The sequence below is a fragment of the Ascaphus truei genome, chromosome 2 (genome assembly GCF_040206685.1).
Source record: "Ascaphus truei isolate aAscTru1 chromosome 2, aAscTru1.hap1, whole genome shotgun sequence".
NCBI classification, from domain to species: domain Eukaryota; kingdom Metazoa; phylum Chordata; class Amphibia; order Anura; family Ascaphidae; genus Ascaphus; species Ascaphus truei.
The window spans coordinates 238,596,906-238,620,751 of NC_134484.1; the positions used below are offsets into that span (position 1 = coordinate 238,596,906).

Sequence of the window (23,846 nt, forward strand, 5' to 3'; positions counted from 1 at the left end):
GAAAATTACCGGTATTCATATTTTATCCCCCTCATAACTTTGACACACAGTTGCAAATGTATTATATATTTTGGCGGTGGCAGGACATAGTGAGGGAGTGAACACGAGGAATGAGGAATAAAGCAGAGGGATAGGTGAAGCTTTCAAAATCCATTTCTCAGAATTCCATTGAGAGAGAGGGAGAGAGCCGCCAGGTGGCTTGTCTCTGCTTAATCCTAAATCCTGTAATATAATTATTATATAATCTTTTTTAAAATTTGATGCCACTCTCTGCTGTCTCACCTTCCTTTCTTTTTTCCTGCCGAAGATGCAACCAAATGGGGGGCAGTTAAAGGAGGGGCAGCTTATTAGGAAGGGGGGTGAAATATTGCAAAATCCGAGGTGTGGTAAATCAAAACAAGGTGTTGCTATAATTTCACTTTGGACCCAGCATGGAGATTCAAGTGTTGGGCTACATATTGCTTGAAATCCTGAGTTTTGGGGATTTCGGAATTCTAGAATCCGGACCTGCTCATCTCTTATTAAAACTAATGGGGGAAAGGTTGTTTTTGTTAACTATTTGTAATTGAGCTATTTCAATATAATACAGGTAAATCCATTGAGAACAAAGGAGTTCATTTGGGTACTGTTAATCGGGTTTAACTGTGCAATTTTTAATCAAGCATACTAAATTCCATAGAAGTAGTATTGTATGCTTTACTGAAAGGTGAGAACTTCAGAAGAAACACGGAACACTTTAGTATGGGCATAACTGAATTCTCCCTAGCACAAGGATTTTATGTAAAACCTTGTAACATATAACACCTCCATGTTCTTACCACTTTTTACTCCATTATTCAACAGAGATTTGAATTTGAAGACATACTGTATTTTCTCCCATCTCTAATGCTTTCATCGCAATATTAAATCAATTGTTTTAAAACAGCACACGTTGCTGCTACTGCATGCTTTAAGGAGCCAAAAAATATCTGCATCACTGCATTATTCTATGAGTCTGTATTTAGGAAAATGTTTATACCAGATCTAAATTAAAAAGGATGTTTTTGTTAATAATAGACATTGATACACAGTGTTTGACTATATTATACTTAGGAGAAATACAGTTCATATTACAATGTATGAAATAAAATCGACTATAAAAGGATTAAATGTGTTGTACAGATGTTTAATTTATTGTACTTTAGAGAAACAAAACTGTTTATTCAGTAGTCTACTATGATCAAGTTAGATACTCCTTACCTGCTGAGTGCCCACCAAAACTCAGAGTCCTAATTATAATTAACCTATCTTAATGATGTACTTTGCAATCATTTGTTTAAAATGATATTTATGGTTTAGAGAAATCAAATTGTATATATTTCTGACATGTATTTGGTGACTACTGACCTGCAGTAGAATCTTTTAAAGCATACACTTTACTACTTTAGCTGTTTCAATGAAAAGTTCTATATACAGTAACTTCTAGTGCACTACTGTATCTGATTGCTTTAAAAGAACAAAGGCAACTCAGAGCAGGTATTTACCACTGCATTTAAATGGGGGCATGCACAAGCACTCTAGTTGAGATTGGAAATGAAGTGACCTCTAATATATTATGTTTATGTTTAACTGGGTGTCTGTGTGAGTAATATGCAAAAGTGAAGGAATCTCCCAGTATACATAATGCATTCCACTATTTCTAATATGGAATTATACATTTGTGAATGCTTTATTTGACTCTATATAGACATCATCACTTATTCACGAATATATTTAACAACATATATGACTTTAAAAATGCATAAAGTATAGTGCCTGTATATAGATCACAATTCCCTGACTATAATGGACATCTTTGTTAATTTCTTTTATGTATATATATATATATATATATATATATATATATATATATATATATATATATATATATATATATATATATATTTTACAAGAAGTAATAGGCATTCTAATATAGTGTTCCTCTGTGCAGAAACACTGATCATGACAGATGCATATTTGATAAGTCGACAAAAAATGGCATCTTCATTTCTGTATTAAAGCATATCATTTTTCCTGTACATATGTACATATACAGCATGTACAAAACATAATTTTACTTATTTAACACTAACTATAAATGATTTTGTTAATTTACTTTACCTGTGTATCCGTAAATGCTAATTGTAGTTCATAATCCTTTATGATGCCAGGATGGCTGACTAAGTGTTCCAAGGCTAGGTGAATAGCAGGTAGCACACCTGCTGTAAGATTTGTTGGGCCCATCAAGCGACTAATAGGCAAAAGCCCAAGGATAGATATGCCTATAGGTTTCGATTCATTAGAGCATGGTATTATGAACAGCATGTAAATTCCAAAAATTGCCATCTTCCGCTTCCAAGTCACCATCTTTTGTGCTCGGTCTCTCTCTCCCCTTCCTTGAACTGTTCATTACTAAGGGAAGCAGCTCTCAACCTTTCTCAGTCTGGCCTCTAAAAGCCTTCTGTCAACATCGTCTTCTGTGTCCCTCTGAGAAAGGGATGACTGTTATTAAGGGATAATGAGCTCATCAAAGCTGGCAACTCTAGAGTGGATAGTAACCCTGCACAACAAATCCGTGGCTATAGATAAACACAGGGACAGAAGCACTGTCACTGAAAACCTTACTATTATATAATCTTCAGAGGATCTGCATGTGCCGTATTAACTTCAGTTTGAAAGATGAATATTGGAAGCTGCATTTTCAGGTAATTTTCACGTTGTATTATATTTTTACCAGGCAGCATTTCTTGTTTGTTGGTTGTTTGTCCTTTAAAAAGGCCCAACTGGCAACACTAAATACCAAGGTTAAATAATACTGTAAATGTAACTACTGTAGGTAATAATCTGCAACATAATGTCGACTGATTGACAAATAAGCCGCTAGTGTATTTAACTGTACATTTCCGAAGCATAAATGTCCATTAACTACGGAATTATGGTTTTATGGGTCTAGTCCTAAATGTTGACGTGTTAGTATTGAAAAGTTGGGATGTATTACTTTATTCAACAAACTTGTGCTATTACTGACAGGCTTATTTTTGACAAATAATGAATTATGATTCCTGTTTTAAAAAAAAAAGAATTAATTTAGATTTTCAAATTTCCCATTGTCTACTGCAGTAACCTACTGTAGTTGACTTGTTAGTGAATTTCTAAAAGCTTTGAAGCAAATTGTTGTTGCATATTTTCCTGATTTCTTTGTACCGTTGAGCTTGAGTTTACTGTACATCTATGTTATTTTAGTCCAATAAAATGTAGGTCCTATAATCATAGTGTTAACACTTATATACAGATTCCCTGCATTTTATATTTACAGATATTATATTAGTGTACTGTATGTGTTGATAGTTTTAATAAAAAAAATTGTCTTTAAAAATCTTTCTAATGAGCATTCAGTAGTAATAATACAATCTTCAGCTCAATGAATCACTTGTTGCAGATTCTACTGCATTATACTACCATAGCTAAAGAATTGACTGATACAGTAAAGCAGGAACTCTCAAAGGCAGACATAGGGACCAGTGCCAACTCCAGGGATCTCACTGTTGGTTAACTGATTAATTGATCAAAGCTATTTGCAGCATCTCAGAAATAGCTAATTGTAAACAGTCAGATAGATGTCAAATATAAACTGAGGTGATGTAACCAAAAATTTCACTATGTGCTGTGAACAATATGCTGAATATTACAAATAAATGATCAAGCCTACTTTAACTTTTTATATTGTAAGTTTTGTATTTTGAGAAAAATATTTTTTTAGTTTTAGTTGCGCCTGTTCATAGGTTTGAAATCCCAACTTCTAAATACATTTGGTAGCTCAATTTGAACTTTGGAACAAACTTTGAGCAAAAATCCTACTAAGGCTAATCCTCGAGGCTTTATGCATATTTTTCAAAGTAAACAGCTCATGGCAGTTTGAGTTTTATGCTTAATTTTACTTACCACTAAATACCTCCCGTGGACACTGCTAATGACTCTAATTAGGAATTCCTTAACTCCTGCTGAGCAAATATAAAACGTAACATTTCCATAAGCAAATGTAATCCTTTATCATTTTTATTATGCTAAAGTCGTATTTTTACCCTCCTTTCAGACAACTTGGTATATAAAGATATAAACATTTAAGAGGTTTAAATATTAATTGTTCACACAGGCTCTTCTTTTGTCTTTATCGTCACAAAGATTTTAGTTCTAAGATTAATAAAAGTACAGTAGCAATACATTTGTATTTCTTTTTTAAGCCCTACCCACAACAACACATTAATTATATGGATTACATTACATTATACTAATAATGTAATGTAAAGGAATCCATATAATTGGTAAACTGTACTTTTGAGATTCTGCTCCCACCAGTCTGATGAATAAATGTACTGCTTTCCTGGATAGATGAGGAGTCTTTTCTTTATGGTGCTGTCCCACAGCTTACAAAAAAATTGCTAATTACTTACATGTCCCTTAAACTGTAATATTTAAATGTCTTTGAAAATGTAAGATATTTTTCTGTAGCCTGATCTTGGCTATGATACTAAGAAATATGTTATCTTAATTAATGTACAACTCATCCCTGCAATAAGTCAAGCAGGAGAAAGAAGAAAGTGATGGATATGTACTGTAGCACATGAAAGGTGTAGGGAAAGACAGATCATGTTTAACATAAAATGTTATCACATAAAAGGCAGTAAATATAGAGAAGTAAAACTCTTCTAAGTTTCTCGTCATCATATTTACAAATGACCACAGAAAAATTATTTTAAAATGCTTATAGTTATTTAAAGAGCATGTTTTAATCTCCTAGATATTATCTCTGAAACCTGTTATGCATGTTTACAAGTACTCCGCAATACCACAAATTAGTTTCTAGCACACTCCTATTGCCCCTAAGGAAGCAAAGCTCTCTCACAACATGCATAGGGCAGAGTGGCCTACGTTCAAGTACCTTTGGCATGACATCACTCCACCACGAACTGTGCACTATGTCTAGAGCCAGTAAAATACCTGGAACAAAGGAAAGTAACAAAAGCGGAACCAGTAAGTGTGCTGTGAATAGAGCGGAGCAGCAACATTTTGATTGGCAGGAGTTTTCTGCTGGATGAATATGACCTGAGTGAGCAGATGTATTATAAGTACAAGAATTGTCTTCGAAATGCTTTATTGACATTCCAATTTTTGAGGCAATAAAGGACACTACTCAATGGCCTAGAATCTTCAATGTTTGTTAGGGTAAACATGTGGTATTGCATGAAAAAAAAGTGTTATTTTTATCATGTAAGTCATCATTGTTGCACCACTAAAAATATAAAAATGTACAGGTCTGTTCAAAATATCAAACCCACGAAAAAATTAGGTAATAACTCAAGTTTTCCAACTCTCACGTTAATGCCTTAAACCTATTCAGTTTTGGTAACACTACAGCAACCAAGGGGTTAACTTTCATTTAAAAAAAAAAACTTTAATTTAAAATAAAAAAAAATCTTATTTTTCTCTGTCTCCTGTAAATTCACCTGGGTTAACCAGGTGTAACCAGGTTGCATTAATTGGTCAATAAACAATAAAAAAACAGTGTGTATAATAGTAGTGACTTGGGAAAGTGTACAGATGTACCAGAGATTTGACACAATCTCTAGGTTAACTGCAAGAGTATCATGTCAATTTCTGAGACATTTCTTGCAAACTGAGGGTAACAGAAAAAGCACTCTCCATTTTCTTACAGATTTTAAAATGTATGATAATTAAAATCTGATTTAATTCACACGGATAAAAAATATAGATCTGTGGGGGCAACATTAGGCTGGTACAACAATATCAAATATGACTGGTTGTCTGTGTTGCATGTCATATTTTTGTTTCCTCCTCAAATATTAAAATTATTCATACTCTATGAATACTGTACAATAACAAGGGTAGCATTATTCCAGGGGTTACAGAGAGAGAGTTACACAGTATTTTATACTCTGATTCATTTGAGCTTTCTATTATTCTCTATGCCAGTCAAATGTCACAATAAATTGATGAGTGGAAGATAAGACACACCTCCAAAAAGTTGGCCTGTCCATGTCACAAGGAAATGTTTTGATGCACAAAAACAATGCATTTTGGTATCAAAATTCGAATTATAAATAGAGTGTTATCCATAACATCTGAGTTCTCATATATTCAACGTCAAGACCTCTTTGACGGGAACGAATACTGTTCATTTTTAATGTACAGGTTCTCTGTTTTATCATTTTATTTTATGAAACTGTTTGCTTTTATCTATTGTATGTCTTTGTAACATTCCTTTTCTGTAAACAAGCACTGTACAACTTTTCATATATTAAATCTGAAATGTAATAAGTATCATCTTTGGGCTCTAATTGCACCTAATACATTTGTGAAGAGATTAACTGCATTTCCGGACACATGTAGCTACATTGTTTTTTTTTGTTAATTACAAATGTTTCCAGTAAACCGGGACCAATGACTCCTGAGGGTAAGAGCTTACATTGGCGGTGGTGGAAGCATAATTGAGGTGTAGTGTGATGGATTTCGGTGAGATATTGCTAATCTGTAGTGCTTTGTGGGGAGTTAGCTGGATGTTTTAACCCCTTTTAAATACACAAGTCAAAAGCACACAGATGTGGTGTTCATGACAATTGCCAATATACTGTAGTGGCCATTATATACATAGGCAAAAGAATCTAAACTAACCTGCAGTAGGTGATAAAAAAATAATAACAAGACCCCATTACAATCCATACTGTATTAACCTCTTTAATAGCCCAAGTGGTCAGCTAGTTATGGGTTTCCATGTCTAGCTGACCACTAAGGGATACAAAGTAGTTAATATTAACAATTAACTATACTAATGCCCAACTAGACAACTGTGGCTAATAGGGCTTTTGGTCATTCAAAAAACAAAAGATAATGCATGTATTAAAAAGGAATACATTACAAACTATGTGTCACTGTGGCTACCTATGTCTTCTCAATGGGGGCCTACATAGCCACATTGGCAATCAATGGTGGCCTGTAATAAAAATGGGATTACTTATCCCACCCTGGATGAACGCCACCCTCATCCTCAGGGCAGAAGCCCCCCAGAACTAATCAAACAAAAGTGCCAATCATTAAAATACAGCCAAAAAAGCAATCCATGGCCTGATGGCAACCAAAAAATACAAGTTGTAAAATATAATTCTATGACCTAAAAAACAAAAACCACAAAATAAAAGCTGTAAAAAAAACAATCCAAGGCCCAATGGCGTAAACAGAATCTACAAAATAAAAGCCATAAAAAAATAATCCAAGGCCGATGTGCTAAACATAAACCAAAAACAAACCATAAAAATTATCCACGGCCCACCGGCCTATTTGTAAACCAAGGCCATCCATGGCCTGCAAAATGGGATCCTCAACTTGACCCAAAGCCCTAGATGCTCTGTTGCTTGAAGAATCTTCTTTGAGCATCAATTCTTCTCTTCTTTAAAAGACGTCTTTTTTCTTCATTTGTATTTTTCACCACGAAATGTGGCCGCCGTTGAAGACTTCCACTCTTCTTCGTGGGCCCAGGCCGTTTATAGTGGACTGTGCCATCGCAGAAGATATGTCACTGTGACACATGGTACATCAACCAATCGGATTGCTTGATGTACCATGTGATTCCCTAAGATAACATCGTGGCTTGGTTTGCAAAATCAGTGATGCCATTTTACAGAGAGGGTGAAGATTACTGATAAAGAAAGAAAATGACTTAAGAAGAAAAGAAGAAAAATAACTAATACTCACAAGACGATTCTTCAAGCAGCTAAAAATCAAAGGCTTTGGGTTAAATTGAAGATCCCATTTCGTAAACGGAAGATGGCAATGAATTATACATAGGCCATCGGGCCCAGCATTATTTTTTATGACTTTTTTTTTTTCTGTTTTTTTGGATAACCATGGGATACATATATGTAAATATGTGTGTTTGTGGCTTTATTGTTTGCCTTCATACCCCTCATTTTATTGACAATCTTTTAAACAAAGTGCATTACTATAGTACCATGCAGTAATTTGGTATGACATTACTTTTTCTTCATATGTAAGAAAACCGATGACAAAGTTTTATAAATTTTAGCACAAATATATTTTCTTCTTAAGAAAGCCGTACCTACACTAGCGCAGGATAGGTAATTTGACTGACATAAATACTTGAGACAAGAGGGCTGGTTGCAGTGCGCTCTATCAAAAACTTCCATTGAATAGAATGGGAGTTTTTCATCTGATCGCATTATGATTATCAGCTTTGAGCTTATAGAATCAGCCTAAAAATAATAGTACACTGAGCTAAAATAGTTTAATCATATTATAAAATATGCATCAAATACATTATTTAACTCTTCCCAATGTTCTTGTAAGTAGGGATATGTGAACCTGTCCCAGTTCCTACAAATATTTCACGAAATGTGAGAATTTGCAGATTAAAACATTTGATTGAGTATTTCTCAGATATTTGCAAAAGTTGCCAAACTTTGCTAGCGTATTCACCAATGTATTTGCCAATACTCACCATATGTTTACTCCAAATTTGGAGAAAATTTGTATTGATTCTTATCTACTGTAAGTACTGTAGGAACTTTACAGATGGTGATCTCTGGTGGTTTCATACTGTATGTTTGCCCTTTCTTGCCAGCTGAGAATGTCCCGAATTTTTCAAATTCATGAAAATTGATATGAGGTATTTTGATGAATTGATGTTGAAAAATGCAATTGTACTATTACTTTTAAATACCTTTTAATACATATCTTCTTGAAATTGAGCCTTGAAATATTTAACATAATATTGGAAAAAAGCAATAATCATTAAATTATTAAAACGTCTGTACTGATACCATATCACAGATTCTCCTTCACACCTGGTCATTACTCACAAGACATTCTGTGGGTGGGGTCGTAAGTATGAAAGTACAAGTACAGTAGTTCAGCAAATGCCAAAATGTGGGAAGGCAAACAAAAACCCAGTTAAGCATTATCTAATGCTGTCTCATAAGGGGAAAATTTAATTCCTTCCTGACTCCAAATAATGCATACCAGATTTGCCCCTGGATCAACATCCTTCCCATGCTTACTTATTTGCTATATCCCTGTATATCTTTCCTTTTTCTTGAATGTATCTATTGTATTTGACATCAAAGTCTCCATGGGTATTGAATTTCACAGTTTAACTGCCCGTACTGTAAAGAACTCTTTCCTTTGTAGCTTGTGAAATCTTCTTTCCTCCAACCTTATGCTATTATTTTCCATCCCTTCATTTATTTAGTGGCTCTACTCTGCACATTTTCTAGTTCCATAATGTCTATTTTATGGAGTGGTGCCCACAAAGTTACTCCATATTAAAGGTGTGGTCTTACTTATGATTTAAAGAATGGCATCATTATGCCAACTTCCCTACTATCCATTCCCTGTTTAATGCAAGATAAGATCTTATTTGTCATTGCAGCTACTGCATGAGATTGGGCACTATTGCTAAGCCTGCTGTCTACAAGCACTCCTAAATCCTTCTCCATCAAGGATTCACCTAATTTTGCCCAAGTTAATTTGTAAATCGCCTGTTTGTTCTTGTTTCCCAAATGCATAACCTTACATTTGCCTGTATTAAACCTCATCTGCCATTTACCTGCCAACGTTTCCAGTCTATCCAAGTCCACCTGGAGAGAAATTACATCCTGCTATGATTTTACTATCTTACATAATTTAGTGTCATCAGCCAAGATGGAGACTTTTCTCCTGAAGCCAACAACAAGGTCATTAATAAACAAGTTAAAAAGCAAGGGTACCAGTGTAGATCCTTGAGGTACTCCACTCGCACAGTTAGGCTAAGTTGAAAATGTTCCATTTACGACAACTCTCTGTTGTCTATCCATCAACCAGTTTTCAATCTAGTTGCAAATATTTTTACGGAGTCCAATTTCTTTTATTTTGTACACTGGCCTCTTGTGTGGCACCATATCAAAACCCTTTTCAAAATCTAAGCAGACCCTGCATTACCCTGGTCTAAATGCCTACTACCCTCCTCAAAGAAACAAATAAGGTTAGTTTGGCATGACCTATTCTTCAAAAATCTATGCTGACTATTACTAATAATTTTATTATCCATAAGGTATTCCTGAATATTATCCTATACTAAACCTTGAAGTAGCTTCCCCACTATTAATAAAGAAAAAAACCTGGCGCCAGATTGTCAGTGGAATGTCCTGTATTCCTCAAGGGATCCGCACACTTGCTTGACAGACCATGCAAAGAAATAAACACAAACAAACAAAGATCATAGCGCAACACTGTAGGGTGTGCAGTATTGAACTAATATACACAAACAATTAAGAATCCTAGCGACAATTAAAACAACTATTTATTAAAAAGAACTATGCCAAAACTGAGGACCGCAGGTCATCTGGAACACAAAAATTGGAGCCCTACTTACAGACAGCAAGGCTTAAACTCGCATGGTAGGAACATGTCCTAGATAGAGAAGATCTCCCTGCCGGGTGTGATCTCTGCTCCACTGCGGCTCAAACTCCAGTCAGTCCCTTATGATGGTAACCGGAACATCTCCGGCCGTGGAGGCTGGTGTGCGGGGTCCACAGCTCTGCACCGCGTGTAGACACACGCCTCACTTCCTCCTCCGGAACAGCGGGAAGTCTCTGCGCGCCCGCGCGCGATAGTACCCGTAGTCTTAAAGGGACAGCTGGCAGGCAGAATGAAAAGCAGGGCTCCAAAGCCAAACGACCATATAAGTCCAAAGTCAATCAAACAGTGGCAGTGCCACTAGCCCTACGCGTTTCGTAGATGTCACTCTACTTCCTCAGGGGCTCCAAGGGAACGATTACAGAAGGTCACCTGACATGCAGCCTCTGCACTGAATGGCTGCTGCCTGCTATGTCCCTTTAACATAGCAGGCAGCAGCCATTCAGTGCAGAGGCTGCATGTCAGGTGACCTTCTGTAATCGTTCCCTTGGAGCCCCTGAGGAAGTAGAGTGACATCTACGAAACGCGTAGGGCTAGTGGCACTGCCACTGTTTGATTGACTTTGGACTTATATGGTCGTTTGGCTTTGGAGCCCTGCTTTTCATTCTGCCTGCCAGCTGTCCCTTTAAGACTACGGGTACTATCGCGCGCGGGCGCGCAGAGACTTCCCGCTGTTCCGGAGGAGGAAGTGAGGCGTGTGTCTACACGCGGTGCAGAGCTGTGGACCCCGCACACCAGCCTCCACGGCCGGAGATGTTCCGGTTACCATCATAAGGGACTGACTGGAGTTTGAGCCGCAGTGGAGCAGAGATCACACCCGGCAGGGAGATCTTCTCTATCTAGGACATGTTCCTACCATGCGAGTTTAAGCCTTGCTGTCTGTAAGTAGGGCTCCAATTTTTGTGTTCCAGATGACCTGCGGTCCTCAGTTTTGGCATAGTTCTTTTTAATAAATAGTTGTTTTAATTGTCGCTAGGATTCTTAATTGTTTGTGTATATTAGTTCAATACTGCACACCCTACAGTGTTGCGCTATGATCTTTGTTTGTTTGTGTTTATTTCTTTGCATGGTCTGTCAAGCAAGTGTGCGGATCCCTTGAGGAATACAGGACATTCCACTGACAATCTGGCGCCAGGTTTTTTTCTTTATTTTGTGTTATTCTGTTAGTACTGACAGTATCACCGGGCAGCCATCCTTTATTAGAAGTTTTTTACAAGTATCACACTGTGTTTTACACTTTAGCGCTAGTTCACATTTATTTTCACCATTCCCCACTATTAATGTCAGGTTTACAGGTCTGCAATTCCACGGTTGTGATCTAGCTCCTTTCTTAAATATAGGCACCATGTCTGTTTTAGACCAATATTGTGGTAATAAGCTTTTGGGAACGGAGTCCTTGAATATTAAATGTAATGGTTTGGCTATTACTGAACTTAGTTAATTAAGAACCCTTGACACAAATGTGTTGAAGACTTGATCCAAAATTCTAGCTGTTGAATTGATCCAACAAAAATTAAGATCCATCATGGCTGTAATAAATTTTACTGGAACAGCAAAAAAAGAGTTCTTTATACTCTAGAAGTATCCCAGAGTACAAGACTTTCTAAACCCTGCTGTAGATGTTTCTCCTTCATATGTACTGTAATGCTTTATTTGACTTTTTTTTCCATCTTTGCCATCACAATACACATGTAGCAACGACATGACAGTTATCACAGCCTGTGACAAATCTAATGCGTCTAGCAATGCTAAGATGATACAAATAAAGACGCTTTAACATTCATTGAACCATGATTTGTGTGTACCTCTGTATAATTTCTGGTATATGAGCCACTTTGCTACTGAAACAGTTCTTTCAACGGTCTTTGTCGTAGGAACTATGTAAAACAAGAGTTTAATATGTAACTATGTATTGTATGTCTTTATTTATATAGTGCCAAAAGTGTACTCAGCGCTTCAGAATACAGTACAGGGAATTATAATTATACAATAAGTGCCGCAAAATCAGACAATAGGAAAGGAAATCCCTGCCCCGAAGGGATTTCATATACATATACATATAAAAAAAATAATCGGGCACTATAAACCAATAGTGAGTTTTTAAAAACAAATGATTGATTATGTGATGGGACATTCATTAATTATTCAACGCAAAGTAAATTTTAAAAGACTTGTGTGGATAAATTCTAGCGGATGTGTTTGGTTACTTTCTCGTTCACTGAAATCTGAAAATGATTAAGAGGGGTTTGGCTCAAACATCCAAAATTAACATTGATGAATTACTAATACAAATCCTGTATTTGATTGATTTCCACAAATACAGTACATGACATTTAAAAGCACATGCATTATTTTATCAAATGTCATATCAGTTTGAAAAATATGGTACGGAAGGAGATACAGTTAACTGAAATTAAAAAAAATAGATAAATCAAAAAGAATTGACATTACATAAAAAGGTAAAGACGTTAATGTGTCAACACCATATACATGTAAGTGATGCTACCTTGCAGTCTGAAGTACTGCTGTGTTTACATATATGCACATTTGTCACTAAGATTTGGAATCAGGAGACATTAGATTTTTTTTCCCGTTTTGAAATTGCAAATTTTGCCATTTTTTGTGCCATGGTTTAACTGTCCACGTGCAAGATCCCTTGTCCCATTATATACGTCTATTTACTCTACCTACCCCCCTTGACTACACTACTGGCTAGTAAAGCATTGCCATGCATGGGGGGTAGGTAGTGCAGTTTAATATTAATAAATGATACAATTCAGATTACAGGTTACCATTGATTGCCAATGTGACTATCTAGGTCATCATTGAGAAAGCCTAGGTAGGCACAGTGACTATCAATGGATTAATGTTTGATATATTATTTGTTTTTGTATTTGTTAGGGAGTGTTTTTTTTTTAATATTTATTTTAAATTTTCTTGGAATCTGCAAAAGCCCAATTAGCCACATTTGGATGTACATTAGTATAGAGGGTGGGTTATAGGTTTGTAGGGGTGGGTGGGGATAGGGGGATGGGTGATGGGGGTAGTTGCCTCGGGTGGTTAGGGTTAACCCCTTGATTACCTTATCAGTTAGTTAAGCATTGCATGGCTTTACTAGTCACTAAGATAGCCAAGGGGGGTATGTACTGTAGTTTAGTTTAATGTACATATTAACTCCTTTTATTTATATTTATAAAATGTTTAACCAGGAAGTAATACATTGAGAGTTATCTCTCATTTTCAAGTATGTCCTGGGCACAGGGTTATTATGACATGGTTACAAATACATAGTTACATTAAGTGAGCAGGGTTATACATTATATACAAGACATTGCATTGCATTGATATTGACCATCATTTAATACATAGTCAAGATAGGCCTTATAGGTGAAAAAAATGCTTTATTTCAACATTTAATCACATTCTGATAAATATTGTGATGTCTAGCAGGATAATACCCAAAAATGTAGTATTGTGAGATTTTTTTTTTAAACAAATCTGATATTTTTATGGGATCTGCTAAAAAAAGATGTATTTTTAGTTGTGCGACGTTGATGTATTGCACTATATAAATAATGCTTTTTTTTGTCGGTAATACTGCATTCTTTTAATACTGGAGCTTGATGTATCTCGCCCACTGTTTTATTTTTATTTTGTGGACTATGCCACAACAAAATACAAGAAAAATGTCAGATCATAACCTAATATAGGTATAAAAATATGTGACCCTGCAATGTTTTAAATGTTTTAGGTACTGTACAGCTATTTGATCTTCTACAATTCAATTGTACATAATACAACAGAAATTCAAAATACATATAATTTATTCTCAGATGATTTAAACACCTGTGAACAGAGGGCGTGCTGAATTATAAGAGATTATACAGAAAAGGCTGTCTAAGCAGTGTTAAACACATTCATACGACAATTATTCTGTTACACAATTTGACATAATCAATCGCTATATTTTAGCTGAAACAATTAATTACATAACAAGTGCCTCTTACTTCCTCTATTATTTAAAGTTGAGCCTCATCTAAGAAAAAATATTTTTAAACAATTTACTAATGTACTTGGCTTCATTATAAAGTTTAATTTACCTTTAAAACTAATATGTTCATAATTTATGTCCTGTAAAAACTGAATGTGTTTATTTATTTACAGATCAATTAAAATTTCTATTAGATAAATATTGTCCTCTACTTTCTGCCATTTTGTTAATTGTGACGCTGTAATTATTGGTTTAACTCAAATAAGCAAACAACAAAACAGTAAGAGAGGAGATTACATCATTTAAAAAAGGAAAATTAGTTTGCAATTAAAAAGATTGACACTGCCTGTAAATATTCACTAATACAAAAAAGCCATAATCAATCATTCTGATCCCCAGTTGTAAATGTATGAATGTATGTATATATATTTTTTATATAGAGACATTTATCTAAATAGCACTTCACAGTAGTAATACATGTCACATAATAATATAAAGGCATGCCCCGCATTAACGTACGCAACGGGTCCTGAGCATGTATGTAAAGCGATAATGTACTGTACTTAAAGTGAAGCACTAACTTTTTTCCACTTATCGATGCTTCGGTACAGGTAGGGAGCCGGTATTGCTGTTCAGGACGTGTTGACAGGCGCATGCGCGAGCTGCCATTTGCCTATTGGGTGAGGGTAATCAGCGCGTCATTACTATGGCGGTCTGTAGGGCAGAATAAGTGTCTGTACTCACGAAGCAAGCGTACGAACACAGGGTTATGGTGCTATTGAAAATCTGTCCTTACTCGCGAGTGTACTTAATGTGAGTGTCCTTAAACCGGGGTATGCCTGTAACACATAGTAGGAATAAGCGCTTCAAACATGACCATAACAATAGGAAGGGGAGTCCCTGCCCTGAAGATTTTATAATCAAAGTGGTAATTAAGGCGAATTTACTGAGACAGTAGGAGGGTGTTATGGTAAGTGCGTCTTCAAGAGGTCAAGGTCCATGCATCTGATATGTATAGTATAAACCAGCGGAGCTACCCATATACTTCTTTAAATAGGTGCATTTTTAGATATGTCTAAAAGGTGAATAGAGAGGGTGCCAGTTGGATATTGAAGGGAAGGACATTCCGGAGGTGTGGGGCAATGAGTGAGAGGTTTTAGGCAGGAGAAGGCTTTAGATACAAAAGGAGTAGACAGAAAACATCTGGCAAGGCAAAACGCAAGTCAGGCAGGTGCATAGCGAGAAATTAGGGCTGAGATTTAAAGAGGGGCAGAAGAGGGTAAAGCCTTAAAAGTGAAGAGGAGAATTTTGTAAGTAATATGGAATTTGATAGGAAGCCACAAGAGGGATTTCAGCAGAAAAGACGCTGAGACAGATTTAAGAAAGGGTAAAGGGATTCTAGCAGCATCATTAAGGATAGATTGTAGCGGAGACAGGTGAGATAGATTGAAGCGGAGAAAGGCCAGACAGTAGAAGGGTACAATAATTGAAAAGGGAGAGAATGAGGGCCTGCATTACTAGCAGTAGAGGGACAGAGAAAGAGGCATATCTGAAATGTTACGGAGGTAAAAACTACAGGATTTAGCCACATTGTGAATGTGAGAGGAGAATGTGAGGAGGAGTCAAGTGTGACCCCCAGCAGTGCAGCAGGTGTGAAGTCAGGGGTAGAAAGGTAAATTTCTGTGTCATAAGCATAGAGGTAATCTTTGAACCCTAGAGATGTGATAAGGTCACCTAGAGATAGTGTGTAGAGAGAAAAGAGAAGAGGTCCTAGGAGAAAGCCCTGGGTTACACTCACAGAGTGATTGACAGAGGAGACAGTGTTAGCAAAGGAGACACTGAAAGTACGATGAGAGAGGTAAGAGGAAATCCAGGATAGAGCTCTGTTACAGATACCAAGAGTATGGAGAATGTGAAGTAGAAGAAGATGGTCCACATTATCAAAGGCTGCAGAGAGTTTGAGTAATAGGAGCAATGTGTAATGGCCTATGTCTTTTTCAGCATGGAGATCATTAGTTATTTTTGAGGGCTGTTTCAGTGGAGTGAGCAGTGCGGAAGCCAGATTGTAGATATCTAGGAGACAGTAGATGGTGCGAAAGTGGAGCAAGTGTGAGAATACATGGCATTCAAGGGGTTTAGAGGCAAAAAGCAGGGGGGAGAAAGGGCGTTAATTAGAGAGACAGGTAGGGTCAAACTTGCTGTTTTTGAGTGAAGTATAACTGTTGCATGCTTGAAGGATGAAGGAAAGGTACCAGACTAGAAGGAGGAGTTGAAAATATGTGTAAATGTAAGGATTAGAGTAGAACCAAGAGGTTTGAGGAGATGGGAAGGAATGGGGTCAAGTGGGCAGGTGGTAGAGGGAAAATAGGAGATCAGTAGTGACACGTCCTCCTCTGTGACAGAGGAAAAGGAGTCGAGGAAGGCAGGAAGAGAGTTACAGTAGGAAGAGGTGTTGAATGCAAGGAGGTTACAGAGGGGATGTCTTGGCGACTAGAATCCAGTTTAGTCTTGAAATAGTCAGTAATCTCCTCAGGTGAAATAGAGGAAGAAAGACAAGCAACGGTTGGTGGTCTGAGTAGAGAGTTAAAGACAGAGAAGTATCTGTGTGGGTTCGACTTGTGTATATTGGTTAGTGATGAAGAGTAGGTTTGTTTAGCCTAGGAGAGGACAGAATTGATACAGGATAGGATACATTTTTAGTGAAGTTAGTCTGTGAGAGTATGACATTTCCTCCAGAGGTGTTCAAAGGAGCGAGTGCAAAAGTGGAGCATATATGTTTGGCAGTTTAGCCAGGGTCTGGAGTTAGAAGGGCGAGAATGGGAGAGAAAAAGAGCAGCATGTAGATCAAGAGAAGAGGATAGGACAGAGTTGTGGTTCCTGACAAGGCTATCATAGTCTGTAGCGGGGCTGAGAGAGTAGAGGGAGGAGTGCAAAGTGGAGCCAGGAGGTTAATGGAACACAAGTTTCTGCAGAAACGAGAGGTAGATGGAGGTAGAGAAGGGGAGAAGATCATCAGAGAGAGGAAAGGGGGAAATAGCGAACTCAGAGAGTGAAAAGTTTTTAGTGAAAACCAGGCCCAGGTAGTGGCAGTCCATGTGGATGCTGGCTGCAGTCCACTGTCCACTGCAGGCCAAAAGAAAAGGTCATCAATATGGCAGTTGAAGTCCCCAAGGAGAAGAACAGGGGAGTCAGAGGAGTGAAAGGAGAGACAGGATTCAAAATGAGAGAAAGACCAATGTCCTACCTGTGTTCACGTCACTTGTGTATGTGAAAGGGGTTTAAACCTCCAGCAATCCAGATGACTCACTTACCTCCCTGACGGGCACTAAAAATTACTGTAGCAATGACTTCTCAAAAACAATCACACTACATACACCTGAATACGATGCCACCACAAAGAATAATTTAAGTTCTTACCCATAGGAGTTATTGGTCCCCTGTTTACTGGAAAACGCTGTAATTAACACAAAATAACCCAATGTAGCAAAATGTGTCCCAAAAAGCGGATAACTCTTCCATAGGTTCAATTAGAGCCCACAAAACATACTTAATACATTTTAGAATTAATATACGAAAAATGTACAGTGGTTGTTTACACAAAAGGAATGTTGAGAGAGAGAGAGAGAGAGAGAGAGAGAGAGAGAGAGAGAGAGAGAGAGAGAGAGATGCAGTTTCATAAAACAGCTGGGGAGAACCGGGGCCTGACGGTGGTGGCAACCAGAAGTGGTAATTGTATTGGGGGGGGGGGGGTAAGTGTATTTGTGGGGGCAGTGGTATGTGTATTTGGGGTGGTGGTAAGCTCTAGTCCTAGGCCCCAGGAAATCTGTCTGCGGCCCTGTACCCTGTAGTAATAGAGTGGATAAGCAAGTAAACTAGATTTAAAATAAAACTATTAGAGCTGACTCCTGAAAAACTTTAGAAATACTTATCTGAAAGAAAATAATAATTATGATTAATTTACAATGTATGTAATTAGTCAGTTACCAAGCAGTACCATATGTTGCATCTTAGTTTTGTTTTTTTAAATAACAATATCCATTTGCCAAATCTGAGAGAATTAAATGCATACAGTATGATTCTTACCTTTTTCTAAACAATAGAATGAAAAGGTTATCAAAAATTCCCTGAGATTAGTAGTTTCTCGTCTTCATTATTTTACATTTTGTATTTTTACTGTATATCTGTACAAATTCATATTCTTATTGCTTCCAAATTGAATTTAAAATACAAGGTGCCTAGGGTTTTCCTACAAGCTCATAATAACATCAGTGTGTCAAATGAATAAATACATAATGAATAGCACACAGTATAGTTCACCAACCAATCCAATGCTACCTTAACCCTTTGCGGTCCAATTAATTTTCATTAAGTGCGCCAGTAGGTCTAATTTAATTTTCTGGGAAAAAAACACATACAGCTTTTTTTGGGTTTTTTTTACACACACTCTCAGCACACACTCACAACACACTGCGCACACGACACGCGCTGCCCACACGACACACGACACGCGCTGCCCACACGACACGCGCTGCCCACACGACACTCACTGCGCACACTGCGTACACTACGCGCACTACACTCGCTACAATCGTGCGCGCACTACACGCACTACACTCGCTGCGCACACTACACTCACTGTGCGCTCACTGCACGCACTACACTCGCTGCGCGCACTACACTCACTGCACACTCACTGCACGCATTACACATACTGCACACACTACACATACTGCACACACTCACTGCGCACATACACTGCACACACTGCACACACTCACTGCGCACACACTGCGCACACACTCACTGCACACACACTCACTGCGCACACACTCACTGCACACACTGCACACACTACACACACTGCACACACTAGACTCACTGCACACACTGCACACACTACTCACTGCGCGCACTACACTCACTGCGCACATACACTACACACACTGCACACACTCACTGCACACACTGCACACACACTGCGCACACACTCACTGCGCACACACTCGCTGCGCACTGACACCACACTCACAGCCCCCTTCCTCCCTTCCTCCGGTGTCAGCTGCTGGGAGTCATCGTGGGGCTGCCTGTGGGGATCGGGGCAGAGTTGGAGGGGTGGTCGGATCGACGCTGAGCTGGAGGGGTGGTCAGATCGGTGCAGGGCTTTCAGACCGGCGCTGGGGGTGGGGGTGAGATCGGCGCAGGGCTGGGGGCGGGGTCAGATCGGCGCAGGGCTGGGGGTTGGTCAGATCGGCACAGGGCTGGGGGTTGGTCAGATCGGCACAGGGCATTGGGAGTGGGCAGAGCGGTGCAGGGCTTTGGGGGTGGACGCATCGGCGCAGGCGGGGGACGGATAGGCGCAGGGGGGGATGGATCGGTGCAGGGAGGGACAGATCGGCACAGGGGGGGGGGACAGATTGGCATGGGGGGGACAGATCGGCGTTGGGGGGGACGCATGGGCGCATCAGTGCGGTGCAAGGAGAATGCAGGGGATGTGCTACGGGCGCCTCACTCCACACCACAGCTTTCAGCTTTCCTCCCTCCTCCCTCCACCCGGTCCGACATTGGACCGCAAGTGGCAAATACTAGTGTCGGATATACTCCGACATTCGACCGGAAAGGGTTAACGAATTCCACCCATTCTACTAACACTTGGTTAAAAGGGAGACAATTGAAATTTCCCTGAATGCCTGAATACTCATCCCCAAATTAGTCTTTATATGTCTCGAGGATGTTGTTATTGTGAGCAGGACAAACATAAAAAGACATCTCAGTGTCCTTTTTCCTTAAGTGTGAAACCTATACGCATTTTTAAATACTGAGACCTTGTTGAAACATTGTGGTAGACTGAGCTGCAGAAAATGTAAATATTGATCCATTTCTGCTTGAATGGTGAAGTTGATTCTCTGCTATAGTATACTTAAAACTATTTTTATACATCCCTTAAAGGCCACAGGCAGGCCTGCAATTTCAAACCTTCAACCTTATGCATGTAATCCGTAATTTATTGTAATTATCATAACGGTAAAGAACAAATAAAGTGCTATTGATGAATGTAAATATAAATGTACATATGACTGTGAAAAAAAATATATCTATAAATATTAACTGGTCCACATATAGTAGAAGTATGAATATATATAGAGTTGGTGTAATTGTATGAATGAGGCAGCCTTACCCCACCAATCTACATACCCTGAGGAAGCAATGTAAGTTGTGAAATGCGTAGGGTCTAAGGTTACGTTCCCAGAGCACATGCAGAGCATCAGACGTGAATGTGCGGACGCGCCCACAACATTCTTCTGGACAGCGATGAGACCAGCTTCTTTCCACACATCTGATCCTTCTACACTGTGAATCAGAGACGGACGAATGTCTGCCTGACGGGCGGTTCATAGCGTAGTTTTGCCTCTTGTCCGAAGCCCCATTTTCCTATCAGCGGTTACTACCCTGTCCACATGCCAGCATTACCAGTGTACTGATAGTACTCAACACTTATATTTGTCCTATTTCTCGTAAGTAGGATTCCAATTTTTGCCTAAAGACGAGCTGCATAATGTCAACTTTCAATCACTTGATATTATATTGATTGCTCCATGCGATATGTGTTTTAGAATAAATTGTAATTTTTTATTATATACACACTTTTATACTTTTGTTTGTGCAGTACTCCCTATATGTGTCAGTCCATATCCCATTGATCATTCCCACCCTTTGGCACTATTTTCCACCACCTACCTCCCATATCTTACAGTAATACACTATGGTTGTTCTGTCATTTTCCTTTTTAATATCCTGTCATCCACCAGATCACCATTTAGAGAGACAAACAAGATCAGATGCTCTCATCAGGTCTGTACCAGCACCATACGGTTTGACCAAATTTATTTGCTGGACTATTTCCTTATTATTCATTGTTGGACTTTAGTATTAGTTCAGGACTTTATATATCTCTGGAAGCATCTGATAAGTCACTTGTTTTTCATATCATAAAGGTATGCAAGTTAGTCTTTATATATCGTTTATCATTAATCTTTAAAAAGTCCTTTTTATGGTCCACATATAGTGGGCAGTTTACCCTTAATAAGGTGTTCTCTAAAGTAATAAGTATGAATACAGTATATAGAGAGTTGGTTTGATGGTATGAAAGAGGCAGCCTTACCCCACCAATCTACATACCCCTGAGGAAGCTAAGTTGTGAAGTGCATAGGGTCTAAGGTTACGTTCCCAGAGCACATGCAGAGCATCAGATGTGCATGCACGGACGCCAACATGTAAAACCACTGCATAGATGCTGAGGGTTTTTTTCTAAGCATAGCCAGTGTCTCCACTTTTGTCAGAGGCACTCTTTTTCATTTTTCACAATTGGCATGCAATTTAGTTGTTGGTGATATCACCTGAATGTTTCAATCAGTCCAATGCCAATCTGGTCAGAATTCCCTTTGTAAAAATGTGCATTTCGATATGGATTGTTTTTAAAAATGGGACCCATTAAGTTTACCATTAAAGCCCCACAGTCAAATAACAAAAAAGTGGGGTTGGAAATATTTTATTATTTAATTACAAAGTAACCCCACCCCCAGCCCCGTAGTAAGAAACTACCCACAAAAGTGCAGTGATTTTCAACAAATTTGTAGCACTGGCACCCCTGAGGGATCTTTAAAATCTTGTGGTTGCCTTGATCTTTGGAACCCTCCTTGCCCCTCCTTGTTTACACACATACAGTGCACACTATCCCTCCTTTTCACAAACACACACCCACCCTCTCCTTACACCCTTCACCCTCACACATCCTCACTCACATACTCACCCTGCTACTCAACTCACACTTTACATACTGTGTATCCACTTTCTCACACAGCACACTTGCTTCTTTCTTAATCATAAACACTACACCGCATAATCATAAACACCACACCACATAAACACCACCCCTCTTACTTACACCACACACCTGTCTCCACCCTAAAAAAGCAGTTGTCCCCTCCTCCCCACACAAAACTATCACAATCTCCTCCCAACAGAAACCCCTCACTCCTTCCCTCCTCCCTCCCACTTTTCCCACACCTCAATCATGTCAGCTGCTCAGCGGGCATGTCTTGCGCTGTCTGGAGATGAAGAGGATTATCTCTCTCCTCTGTGTCGGCTAAGGCCCGGGCCATAGAGGGGTGAGGCGATCCGAACCACGCTGATGCTGAGGCTCGCCTGCTGAAATCTGGGCGATTTCATGCCCATACAGGCGAGCCAGCGGGCGCGATCGGAGCCGGGGGGGAGGTGGTTGGAGGCGGGGCAGTGACGTCGCTGGGCCAATCACCCGCGACGCACTGACGTCATGGCGCCGACGTCACGGCGCCGTGACGTCAACACTGCTGTGCTGGGATTGGAGGTTTTCAGCCGACAACGCGCTGAAAAACAGCTTGGCGCTCGGCTGAAACCTCCATCTCCTCAGCACGCCTGCGGACGCTCGCGTGAGCCCCCTCTCAAGGCATCCTCATTGAGGATGCAGGGGCTCAGCACGGAGCGTCCGCACGCCTCAGCACGGCCTGTCCTTCTATGGACTCGGCCTAAGAGAGGAGATGTTGATCGCAGCTTCCACGTCTCCAGGCATTGCAGGATTTGCCCACTGAGCAGCCCAGTAGGGCTTTCCCTCCCCCTAGACAGTTGGTAGTGGCACACTAGGACATCCCCAGCACTCTGGTTGAGAAACACTGCTCTAGTATGTAATATGCATTCAAAATATAAAAACCATACAATACTGTATATAGTTTGTACTACATTCAGAATGCAAATCATGCAGGAAATTAAGGCACTTCTGTTTTTATTATAACTCTATATGCAATGCTTGTTCTGTAATTTCTTATTCACCTAATTGTATTTTTAGCTAACACACAATATTCATATTGTTGCAGTAGTCTCTCACGAATTATTAGTGAAATACGTAATAGAGGGAACTGATCAAATAATAATGGGAGCTTTTTGATCAGGTAGTGGAATATAGCAGTAACAGTCATGTAATTAATTTGAAGCTTTTCTTGTATTTCTTCTGTGTCGTTTGCAAATTGCTCATATGTAAATATGTACACTGCTTGGCATTGAACTGGAAATAATTTTAATACAGTATATGAAAATGAAAGAATACAGGTGCAGTTATTTCTTATTCTGGGATCCTCCACACTACAAGATAAAAGAGGCTATAGTTTAAAGCTGCAGTTGAAGCTGCCATTATGTTTCCAATTTGTGCATCAATACAATCTGCACACTGGCAAGTTATTAGCTAAGTTGCAGATCGATCTGTTTTCCTGTAATCAATAGCTTTGCTTGGGGTTATTTAATTCAGTTATTGCTGCAAAACTGT

The 23,846-nt window shown here is 38.8% G+C and overlaps 1 protein-coding gene across 2 annotated transcripts in view; it reads right to left on the reverse strand.

Annotated features, from left to right (window-relative positions):
• The window catches only part of GABBR2 (gamma-aminobutyric acid type B receptor subunit 2), a 1,005,342-nt gene that overhangs the window by 976,049 nt on the left and 5,447 nt on the right, over positions 1-23,846 (reverse strand). Inside the window, exon 1 of one of the 2 annotated variants that reach the window (XM_075585988.1) lies at positions 2,140-2,955. The exons of the other annotated variant lie outside the window; for it this stretch is intronic. Coding sequence (XP_075442103.1) covers positions 2,140-2,385 — 246 coding nt within the window. The 5' untranslated portion in view covers positions 2,386-2,955. Of the gene's footprint in view, positions 1-2,139; positions 2,956-23,846 lie in introns of those variants that run through there. 2 annotated transcript variants of the gene reach the window in all.